The following is a 12,736-nucleotide window of genomic DNA, read 5'->3' as shown; positions in this document are numbered from 1 at the left end:
TTAGATGCCCAAATTCTATTGCAATTCAATGGGAATTGGGTGCCTAATAGACTTACCCCTTTGAATATCTCAGGCTAAACGCTTATGCTAACCTAACCAACATGGAAAGTTTCTTATTGTAATTAGTTCTGAAAACAAGTGATTAGTCAAATGTTACTGCGTTACAGGGCTTTTGGCAACGTGATTTTACAAGTATTCATTCCAAACCATACGAAAATACATAAACATCAGTTTAGTAGATAAGGCTTGCATATATGAAGTAATTTAGAATGTAACAGAACTTCTAAGTTTGGATGTACAGTACATCTAATGGAACATAAAAGGATCTGACAATTTATATATAGATTGAGTTATAACATTTTAGCCAGGTAAATATGGATTTTATTAATAAACTTAATCACAGAACTAGTATGGAAGATTTAGAAGTTAAGAATCAGTGTGCATCTTAACTTCTTTATTATGTAAAAAGTTTATTTATATTCTTATCACACTGAAAACCTACTTCTTAAAACCATCCCCAGAAATCAAACTTTCTGAAATTAATGTAAAAACTGTCATAACTAAGAGTTATTTTTGCTTGATTTAACATATTTGGGTGCCATGATAATGTAGTTTTATAAGAGACATACTTATAGACAGTCTGATAAAAATAAACAGCCATCTTTTCCCTGTGCTGGCTGTACTGGTATAATTGAGAGGTTCTGATGGAAGGAATCCATTTATTTATTGACAGTTGAGAGTATTTTAAAAATGTTAACTTTTCACAACACCATGTATAGGTTTGTGGTTTCTACCCTTATCCCCTTAACTCCAAACAAATGAGGGGTGAAAGTGGCTTAAATACATTTCAGGGCTAAGAAATGGCCCTTTTCCTGTAGTACACTACAAAGTCATTAAGCCATAGTTGCATACGAAAAATGCTAAAGACAAAGTGACAAATAATGCATTATATGGAGTTACATTCAGCTATTCAATTATAAACTACAGCAGTTCTATGTGAATCTTACCAAAGTCATCTTTAATTTGTCAGTGACAGATGAATTATAGTTTTGAATCTTCTCTTTAACTTCTTCTTTACTGAGATACGTGTGGGTTTCTCTCTCTTTCTGAACATCCTAGAACAAAACAAACATTGTCAATCTTAGAAAATCCAGAAAAAAACAACAGTTCCTTTACGTTCTAGGCTATGAGCCAACAGTGAAATCAATCATTACCTTATACAGGCTCCATATACAGCAGTTATCCATGTAGTAATACAAAGATCTAGCAAATGAGGTATGTCAAAAAAACTGCTGTGCTGATCATAAACAGTTAAACTGACACACCCAAAAACACGTGTGTCATTTTTTGCCAACTATTTTTGTTCAAATATTTATTAGCAGCATGCAAAGCAGCTCAACTCATTTCATGATTAGATTTTTTCATTTCAATGTGATGTAATATTTTCCAATCACAAAGGTTGTACAGAATTACATTTAAGGCATATGTAATTAAAAGAAACTATCTCTGCATAAAGCAGAAAAATATATAAGAAATCCAGTACCTGATAAATAAGTATACATTCTTGATTTTAAGTATTGGAATATGGGCACCTCAGCATTCATCAACTTATAATAGTCTATCTTCCTGCTTATATGATACATCACAAGTATGCATCTAGGCATATATTGCTTCTCCAAATTCAAGTTTTTTGTTGTTTTTTTAAGAAGCCCCCATCAGTTTTTCAACTGATGGCTTTACAAGCGATATACTGATTTTACACGCTACTGTAAAACCAATCCTAAGCATTGGCTATTATCCAAAAAAGCATTTGTTCCCAATCCACATTACTGTGGCAAACCAGTGTTATAAATACACTCAGATTTCTATCACTTGCATGAACACCATATATAGTATGAAACTGATTCAGCTCTCAACTTTAATGATTTAAGACCTCTCTTAGGAGAGGAATACATTGGCTTGGAAACATCTGGGTACCTCTGAGCACAGGAGTACTCATGCACCACGTGCACAATGGTCAAGGGTCAGTATTTTAGACTACCCATCCAAATGGACCCGGGAGGAGTTTGGCCTAAGAAAAGGATTTTCCTGACCTCAAAACCCACTCCTATAACATAATCTCTCTGAGACTTCCCAGCACAGCTGGCAGGCATTTCAGTTTGCCAGAACCGAACCCTGTGACAACACTGTATCTGATGCAGAGCTATATATTTTGCTTGCCAGAAAGCCTATACAAAGCTGAGAGCTTTAGATTCTTTGATTTTTTACTATATACATGAATAAAGACACATGACTCTGCCATCCTCCCTACAGCTAAAAAAGAGATGTAGTCAGAGCAAAGGATTGGAAACAAGGAACTCCCAAACGCTAATCCTGGCTCAAATACTAACTTCCTTTGGGGTCTTCGATAAGACAATTTCTGCCTCAGTTTCCCCATTTGTAAAATAAGGATACTGCCTAGCTTAGATATGAACATTACAGCTTTTATGATAAGAATGCTATTAGTTCCTTAATCACAGCATTTTTATCATGAAGTTACAATATTGTGGCACAGTGCTCAACACCACTACAAGCAGGACCAAACCACCTGGAAGTTTTCAGAATCAAGACTCCCCCCTCTCACTAGAGAAATTAAGAATATTTATCATCCTTTTATTCTTTCCCCTCCTGTAGCCTGTTCCCAGAGAGTGGTAAGTGCAGTAATACTTAGCACTTTAATATAATGCTTTTTATTCCCTTACTACTTTAGGGACTTCTATAGTTTTGCGAAGGGTTCCCTTTGTGCTAAAAATAAACAAATAAAATCAGTAATTTTTTCTTTAAAATAAGAACAAATTTGTTGGAGCAATTTTAATGTTTAGAAATTATTAAATATAAAAGATTGTAGCGATATTACATGTGTAGCAAATAATAAGAATCTGAAAACACCAGCATCCTAAACATTATGGTTTTTGTTTTAAATTTTACAAAAATATTTTGAGGCAACTACTGCACCCTCAATTTTCATCCCATTACAAAAGATATGAGTAGGGAACGGTGTATTCTGCAATTATTTGGCCACAGAATTTATGGAGCAAGCACCTACCACAGAATTGTGCTCAAGAATCTAAACTTAAATTTTAAAAGTTTCTAGCCCTTATAGTTGTGAACATGTTCTTCCAAATGGGCACTGATTCAGAGCCATATTCCTGAGGGGCAGACGGCCTGAAACATTAGCTTTGAGAGGTTGAATTGCCCCATTCATCTCAATAGTGGAAATTCTGAACCCTAATAATGCCATTTGAAAATCAAAATGTATAATTATTTTACTGCTGATTGTTTAGCAGATACTTCTAGCTAATGTGTTTGCCCATTTTTGTTGCATGCAGTCATGGATGGGGAAGGAGGGAGTTGACCACTGTCAAGGATTGCTGCATCACCATCCAACAACTACTGTCCAGAGGAGAAAACAACAGGGAACAGGAGGGAAAGAAAAGATTAATCCGCCCTTTCCCAGTGTCAAAAGCCTCAACCCATTTATCTGGTTCCAAAACCAGCTTCCTGTTTCCTTGACAGGGCTACATAGATCATAGAGGGCATAATTTGGCCTGCAGAACTGCTATTAGTGGAGATAACTAAAAGAACCCAACCTGCCTTTAACAGCAAAGGGTAAGTCTGCAGGGCTGACAGTTGGAAAAAAAATTGTCTATCTGCAATCTGAGCAAATTTGGTATGGAAATCAATGAGACAATGAATAGGAAAGCCTATAAAGCCATTTGAGGTACTGTGTTTTATTTAGGAAAGAACAAGACTTTAATCACTACAATATTCATTGCCATTTTCATATGAAATTACTCACTCATATATTTAATTCAGTAAGACCCTCTATTTTGAACATGCCTCAGAAATTCCAGTTTCTTTCACCAAAACGCCACAGAAAAGCAGAGAGCCTTGCCACAGATTTTAGTCCAGCTTGCTGGAGAGTACGCAGGGCCTTTCTTACGGAAAGGCATAAGATGCATCATTACATGGCAGTGAGAAACATAAAGCAATCCTTGATTTTGCCACCATGTACATCTGAACTGTTAACGGAGCATCTAAACAGTATGCAGATTAACTCCAAACTGCAAATTATTTACAAAAAAACGGGTGTGGGGGAGAAAACAAGCAGCAAAGCAACAAGGATCCAAACTTTGAGGTCTCTATGGGCCTGATCCAACTCCCCTTGAATTCAGTGGAAAGACTCCCAATTTACTTCAATCAATGTTCTGCACCTTATGTTAGTTTCAGGTCAGTTAACAGCAAGGAAGGTGATGAAACTGGAAAATATTTTATTTTCAGCCAAAAAAAAGTTATGCCTCCACTTCAAGTCCATTATCCCAGGAAACCCAAGTCTGGGAACTAGAAGCACAAAAAGCATTAGATTCAAATGATAAATTATATAACCAGAGCTCAAACACTGCAACTATTTGTGCACTGACGGATGCACTTCAAACCAACAAAAAAATTCCTTCACAAGCAATTTAACACCACAAATTGTCTAATCAGCAAAGGTAATACAACAATTACATAGTATGAAGAGGGGGAAAATCCTGCACAACTGCAACTGAGACGCAACAAATGAAGAAATACCACATGAAAGTTGTAAGGAATGCTAGTGCAATCAAGTCTACTGTCATCAAGGAGTCAGTCATTCTGATTAGGTATCTCCAGCTAAATGTTAACACATCTGTTAACTCTTGAATATCCATGGCACCCATGGATTTTGATCTTTAGTTTAATTCAAACATCCAACATCCAAAATTTGCTGGCAAGATGCCATGTCATTTCTTCCCAATACCCACAGAGCAAAATCACCTGCAGTATGTAATTACTCTTTATCATGGCCTCGGATCCAAAGTTTGGCTAGACAAAGCAATAGAGGCAGAAGTAATCTTCTTTTGGCCAGCGTGTCCAGGCTAAGATCAGGGAAAAGAAGGATTTTGCGAGAACTGCTAAACATTTTCTTCAGCTTCCCACAATCTTCTCCTTGCCTCCTGTTTTCTTTACCTCAGGGATTCTCAACTGACCCATCTGTAAACCCTGATGGCCTGTCACAACCCAGAGACTTCCTGAGATGCCCCCAGACACGATGCTGTCTTCCCCCTCCCCTTCCCCCCACCACTGCTCGGCTGCAGAACGGGGGATACATCAGGGGCCAGTACTTACTGGAGAACATAACCACCACCCCTCTTCTGGCTCCTGTCCCCTGGGGCTAGCTGGGCTTGGCTCCCTGCTCTGGGTACTGCAACCTCTGGGGTTGCAATACTGGTCACTGAAATTTGGCCCAGACGCTCTCTCCCCTGCCCCCAATCATCATGATAGAGCAGCAGCTAGGCCAAACCTGGGGCAGTGCTGAGACCCCATGCACCAGGTCACAATGCCCAGAGCAAGGAGCTGAGTCCAGCCAGCCCCGCAACCCTTTGATGCAATTTTGGGTCACAACCCCCAGGCTGAGAATCCTGCTTTACCTTACAGAAAGGGTCCTCTGCTAATTAAACTTCGATTCAGTATAAGTCCATTTTCAGTTACATCAGTACAACTCCACTGATTTATAAGGAAATAAATATCCACTACAATTTGGAAACCTTGTATGCATCCAACATAGCATGTATAGTAAATTAACAATGGCAGCAATTAAGTACCATGCTGTTCACATGGATTATGGGGATTGATCGAGAGACCAGTAAACTCTTCTCTGCAATGACTATGTAAATACATTCTTTCTAAGACTGGGAGTGCTGGCAAGGAACTCATTCATCCTCTATAGCTTTAGCTACACTAACTGGAGGGAAAAACTATTGCAGATTATGTGTTGCAGTTAAGCAGGTCTCTCTCCATTTGTTCCTGCAACAGTTCTTGCTGGCCAGTGAGAGGACAGACGGGTTCAGTTAATCCCCAAATAGATAAGAGTACTACCCCCAACTGTTGCTTTGTCTTTGACCTGAGCACCTGTTCTGTAAGTCCTTGCACAGCTCCTTGGAGCAGGTGCATTACAAGTGTACAAATAGTAACAGATGCATACCTCACAATACATTTTATGTATTACATAGATAAATAAATAAATAAATAAATAATTTATTTATTTATTTAAATTAATGGAGATATCCTCTCTCCTAGAACTGGAAGGGACCTTGAAAGGTCATTGAGTCCAGCCTCCTGCCTTCACTAGCAGGACCAAGTACTGATTTTTGCCCAGATCCCTAATGCTCAAACCACTGAGCTATCCCTCCCCCCATATAACAGACAACTGATATATGCATATGGTGCATTTAACCCAGCATACATCACTGAAACAGATTTATTTATGTTTTCATCTGCTAATACAGATTTTGCAAATAGTTGCTTCAGTAGTTAGTCCCAGTGATTGCTTCCAATGGTCTGTCCTACTCACAGTATGTGTCATGAGCACTGAAGTGTAACACAACCATGTCAAGCCATCCTGGCAGAGGCCATAAGCTCTTCTTCACCCAGTGCTAGACAAGGCCACTATGCTGAGTGGGTTTAGTTTTACAATATTTTTGTATAATTGTATTTTGACCAAAACACGGGAACTATACAAGGTGTGGCGTCATACTGAAGCCAGAACACTGGAATGATGTTCTCATTAACAGCTGCAGGCCATGTCATCATCATCTGCTCCTCCCAGTTCAACTGAGAAAATGTGTTTTGCTGCACAGTGTTCTGGGCCTGTTTCCATTCCTGTGCCTCACATTTGTTGTTTTCTCCTCTTGAAGACAATTATGAATGGTGATAAAAACAATATTCAGGGCAATTCTATGGAGCCTATGTATAATTTCTTCAGATTCACAACACCAACCTCTCAGCCCAGGGCCAACCTGTTAATTTGCTATGAAATTCAAGAAATATTTTCAGTAGTCTATGAAATAAGCACACATCTCTGGTTCCCAGAATTTCCATTAAATTTGGTAACAAAACTTCAAACTAAGTATAAGAGCTCCTTTGAGTCTCAAACACAAGTTTCTAAGCAGTAGTAGCAGGCAGCAGAGGGGGGGACGCGTGTGCATTTGTTTCCATCAGGGAGAACAGTTGGGCTGTGATTAAGATACTGGAGAACTGGGTTCAGTTCCCAGCTCTCGCAGACTTCCTGCATGACCTTTTACAAGTCACCACCTCTCCATGCTTCAGTTCCCCCATCTACAAAACGGGGAAACCCTCTGTCCTGCCTACTTAGAGTGTAAGGTCTTTAGGGCTGGGATTGACACGTACTACATGTACGTACAGTCCACAGCATAATAGGACCCCAATCTCAGTTGGGGCCTGTGATAAATGAAGGGGGGAGCTCCCTTTTATGGACACCCAGACAGCCAATTAGCTATCAAGTCCCTCTTGGTGGCTGCTTGCTTTACCTGTAAAGGGTTAAAAAGTCCCCAGGTAAAGAAAAGGGAGTGGGCACATAACCAAAACAGCCAATGGGAAGGCTAGAACTTTTAAAATGGGGAAAAATTGTCTCTCCGTTGTTCTCAATGGGCTGCAGGGACATGGAGCAGCAATGCTAGAAGCAGGAATGCTGTGTAAGGTTTGAACCAGGTACCTAGAAGGAATCATTGGGACCTGGAATGTTTAGATAGACGCAATCAGATTTATTTCTTTATTTTGGCTTGTGGACTCTTCTGTGCTAACCCCGGATGCTTTTGTTTGCTTGTAACCTTTAAGCTGAACCGCCACAAAAGCTATTTTGGGTGCTTAATTTTTGGAATTGCTCCTTTAAAATCTAGTAAAAGCCTAAGTTCCAGATGTATTTTCCTTCTTTTTGTTTTTAATAAAATTTACCTTTTTTAAGAACAGAATTGGATTTTTGGTGTCCTAAGAGGTTTGTGCATGTTGTTTGATTAGCTGGTGGCAACAGCTAAATTTCCTTTGTTTTCTTTCTCAGCTCTTCCCTGGGGGGATGACGGGGGGGGTGAAAGGGCTTGAAGGCACCTCACAGGGAGGAATTCCCAAGTGCTCCTTCCTTGGTTCAAAGGGTTTTTTGCATTTGGGTGGTGGCAGCATTTACCAAGCCAGGGTCAGAGAAAAGTTCTAACCTTGGGAGTGTAATACAAGCCTGGAGTGGCCAGTATTCATTTTTAAAATCCTTGCGGGCCCCACTTCTGCACTTGAAGTGCCAGAGTGGGGATTCAGTCTTGACAAGGCCTCTAGATGCTAATGTGATACAAGTGTACATGAATAGTATTAACATCACACAAATAACTGTTCAAGTGAACTGCAGAACAAACTGTGATCCCACCCCCCATCTCCACCCCCCCCCCCCCCCCACACACACACACTGCATCTGTGTCACATTAGGGTTACCATATTTCAGCAAGCAAAAAAGAGGACGGGAGGAGCCCCGCCCCTGCCCCTCCCACTTCCCGCCCCCCTCAGAACCCCCAACCCTCCCCCCGTTCCTTGTCCCCTGACTGCCCCCTCCTGGGACCCCTGCCCCTAACTGCCCCCCAGGACTCCTCCCCTTACCTAAGTCTCCCTGCCTCTTGTCCCCTGATTGCCCCAACCCTTATCCACACCCCCACCCCCACACAGACCCCTGGGACTCCCACGCCCCATCCAACCACTCTTCACCCCGACAGCCCCCCCAGAACTCCCAACCCATCTAAACCCCTCTGCTCCCTGTCCCCTGACTGCTCCGATCTCTCTCCCCACTCCTGCCCCCTGACAGCCCCCCCCAGAACTCCCAACCCCCCATCCCCCCACTCCTTGTCCCCTGACTGCCCCCTCCTGGGACCCCTGCTCCTAACTGCCCTCCAGAACCCCACCCCCTACCTAAGACTCCCTGTTCCTTGTCCCCTAACTGCCCCCTCCTAAGACCCCCCCCAGGACCCTACCTGTACCCTGACTGCCCAAAACCTTCTCTACCCCCCCAAAAAGCCCTCCCCCGAACTCCCGACCCCCCCCCTTGACTGCCCCCTCCAGAACCTCCCTGCCCCTTTTCCTGCCCCCTGGCCCCCTTACCCCGCCACTCAGAACATGGTGTTGGGCTCTGTGCGGAGCCGGACACGTGGCTGCGCTCCCCAGCGCAACACACAACCCGGTCCCTGCCCCTGCACGGTGCTGCCCGAGCGGGGCGCGGGGCTGCAGGGGAGGAGCTGCCGAGGCAATGCAAATGGCCCGGCCGGCTCAGAATGCGGGGGTGGGGGGGAGGGAGGAGGAGCTCTACAGCTGCTCCGGAATCTAGCCCGGCAAGCTACAGGGGGAAGGGCTCTGGCTACCAGAGCCCCAGGTGAGAGGCTGACTTTCCTGCAGCCTTCCCAGCTGCACCTCGCTCTGCCTGGGGGGGAATCCCGGACATTTTGAGTGATTTACAAATTCCCCCCGGACGCTATTTTTAACACAAAAAGGAGGACATGTCCGGGTAAATCCGGACGAATGGTAACCCTAGTCACATGAAGTCCAAGCTTTGGTCTTAGGTGAGCATCTTGTTGCTATACCCAAACAACTAGACACACTAGGCCCTCACACTAAATTTGGGAAAAAAACAACAATCCAGGACTTGATCTGAGTTCTAGATCACATTCCAAACTGAATTCTACTTTTCTACTTGAATCCACAAGGGGAACCAACTTTTCCAGTGAAGCAGTGACCTTAAGCAATAGCTCTAGTATAGGAAAAACAAGCTCCACTAAACAGAACACATCACAAAGGCTTGATAGAAGAAGGGAGACATAATGGAGGAAAATTGTATTTGAGCCAAAAAGGGAATAAAGTATTTTCTTAAGAAATTCAAAGAACCAAATAGCCTTGGGAGCTAAAGCCAACTTTTAAACAATGCCAGCACTCTACCCCCTCCTGTCCTCAGACCCACGCTCACCCCAAACACAAAGCAACACTTGATCCTGTCATATCATGAAGACTCAATGATCTTGGATTACGCTATAACTGGTGACCTTGAACATATGGTTCAAGACAGAGGGGTTAAAGTTTGACCAAGAGTATAAAGTCCATCCACTCTTCCACATCAGAGACCAAGTCATGTATAGCTGTGAAGAATACAATGAAAAACAAACTAACTAACTACATCACATGTCCATTAGAAAAGGGACCTAACTAGTACCAGGATGAACATGGAAAAGTCAGTGTTTGTTGGGGGCTTTTTTTCTGGGGCGGGGGAAGAGGAACGAGGGGGGAAACATATCCTGATTTCTTATGCACTGACCTCAATAAAGTGAGCTGCCAGCTTAAATAAAATGAATGCACATTCTACTACCACCAGAGAGAGATATAAAATTTAAAAATCACCGACTTGAATTACTTTTGAAGTAAACATGTTGTTTCCTCCATATACTGATGTTCCTGGGAAACAAAGGAACTCAACACCACCTTCCCCCTACCCAAGAAATGCCACCCTGTCCTCAGAAAATGCCCTCAGACTTCATTTGGCAACCCATCTGTAGATCACCAAGTGGAGAGACTGGCTGTAGCTGTCTGTTAACTAACAGATACTACCTCCAAACCAGAGGCAGGGAGGAGACAGAAGAGACTAGAGGTGTTAGGAGAGGGGCTATGAGGAAAGCAGCTCCAAGCTTTGCTCCTGCCCAAGCCCATGATCTATCTATGATCCACAGAGGGTGGTTTCTGGAGTTGGGAAGGAGACATTTCTTGGGAAAGAGAATGATGGGGTGGAGGTAACTGACTCTACCAACTGAGTTTTCTTTTTGCAGTCAGTGCTGCTTGTGGTCTCTGCCTCGTATTCCACTGCCCTAGGAATCGGAAGCAGTTTCTGTAAACCCGTCATTTTGCTGGGCAGAGATGCCTTCTCTTATGCTGAATAGTAGTTTTAGAAGACAGAATGATTTCAAAAGCATTCTACACAACAGCCTGTTAACACTGCAATGCTTCAGGTGTCTGTGTTGTGTGGCCACTATGAAAGGGTTCTGAAAAAAGGTAAGAGATTCACATCATTAAATACTCAAATACAGGATTTTGTGGAATTATATTGCTAATCAGAGGTGTAATTTTTTTTTTTTTTGGCGGAAATGCTTTAAAAAATGTACAGACATTCTAGAGAGTATTTGTTACCTTACATTATTTAAAAAGAGAAAAACACCAGTTTGTGTGTTTACCAACATACTGTCAAAGCCCTGTCATAGGGAAAACTAAGGACTGGTCTTCACTACCCGCTGGATTGGTGGGTAGTGATCAATCTATCGGGCGTCGATTTATCGCGTCTAGTGTAGAAGCGATAAAATCGATCCCCAGTCGTGCTCCCCGTCGACTCCAGGACTCCAGCTTGTGAGAGGCAGAAGCAGAGTCAACGGGAGTGGCAGCGGTCGACTCGCCGCCGTCCTCACGGCCAGGTAAGTTGACCTAAGATATGCCGACTTCAGCTACGCTATTCGCGTAGCTGAAGTTGCATATCTTAGGTCGACACCCTCCCCCTCCTCTAGTGTAGACCAGGGCTAAGACATAACCTGAACTGTGACAACCTGCTAGCAGAACTCCAGAACGTATGTTTAAATTAGCTATTTTAAGAAGCACAGAAACAAGCCAAAAATCCTTACAGTTTACTCCTTTAAGTATTCCTCTCCGCAAACCAGAGGCAATATAAATACAGTATTCATTTCACTGTATGAATGTATTTGTTAGAAAGATTAATTGTATTTGCTAGTGACATTAAAACAGCAGCTCAAGTTTCATTTATGTTTATCATGACCTCACTCTGAAAACCCCTTAGCACAAATTCTGTCAGACCCTATATGGCTGTACTTCAAAACTGGGTTGCATGCCAATTGTTAAACAGCAATCATTTGTTTAGAGTCCTAAACTAAACTGTATGAAGAATAGCATTTGAAGCCGTGGCCCTAGATTTTCTATTAAAAGGCATAGCAGGTTACAGCCATTCTGACACCATTTTTAAAGTAATACATTGTATGGTTTTTGAATTAACATTTCACAGCTGTTTAGGTCTTGCACAGATTTTAATCAAACTAGGTTTATGAACCAGCAAGAACAGAAAATAATCAGCCACTATCAAATACCCTGCATAGGAAAAGTGTAAGTTAGACACTTGGCTATCCAAATACAAGTGGCTTAATGTAGTGAAATGGATTAGCACCCTCTCCTGACCCTACTCAAAGGGTCTGGATTTTAACTGATAAGGTTATATGGTGTAACAGTACTTAACAAACAAGCTTATATGAGATACAGTGTAAAGCTAATCAGTGTATCTTGGAAAGAAGGTTAAGCACTGCCAAAATTGAACTATTCAGTTACTAAGAGCACTAAAATAATGTCAGGGGCTCAGTTAATAACCATAAGCACAGCAGATTCAGAGGGAAAACTAAAAATCCAGCCCAACACTCATAGTCTAAAACTCCCCAGGGGGGAAAGGGCCACTGGCTGAGCTGGAGTTTTACAATTTGCACTAACAGAGAATTAGGATGAGACCAAATTCCATTTCACTTGTAATCAAACCCAGAATCTGAACCTGGGTTGGAGTAGTTGAAAGATTAACTCATTAATTCTTTATTCCGCCTAGATACAGGCTATGTCTGCAAGGAGCCAAGTTAAAGAAGAATTCCCTACACCTTGGCTCTAACACTAGCTTTGGTATTAGAACTGGGGAAAGTTAGAATGTAGACAAGGCTCTGCCTGACAAAACTTTTTTTTTTTGTAAGTTACTGTTCTGATTAGACTTGTTTTAAAGCAAATTTAAAATCACACAGTGAAAATGTTTCTGGTCTCTGGAGCCTTGTCTAAC

General features: G+C 42.0%; 1 protein-coding gene across 3 annotated transcripts in view; it reads right to left on the bottom strand.

Moving 5' to 3' along the window:
- The window catches only part of RASSF3 (Ras association domain family member 3), a 159,424-nt gene that overhangs the window by 10,185 nt on the left and 136,503 nt on the right, over positions 1 to 12,736 (bottom strand). For all 3 annotated transcript variants that reach the window (XM_054025588.1, XM_054025599.1, XM_054025609.1), the window contains one exon: positions 1,008 to 1,115. In XM_054025588.1, coding sequence (XP_053881563.1) covers positions 1,008 to 1,115 — 108 coding nt within the window. The remainder of the gene's footprint in view (positions 1 to 1,007; positions 1,116 to 12,736) is intronic.

Source organism: Malaclemys terrapin, chromosome 1 (genome assembly GCF_027887155.1).
Source record: "Malaclemys terrapin pileata isolate rMalTer1 chromosome 1, rMalTer1.hap1, whole genome shotgun sequence".
NCBI lineage: Eukaryota > Metazoa > Chordata > Testudines > Emydidae > Malaclemys > Malaclemys terrapin.
This window is presented reverse-complemented; position numbering and strand designations above follow the sequence as displayed.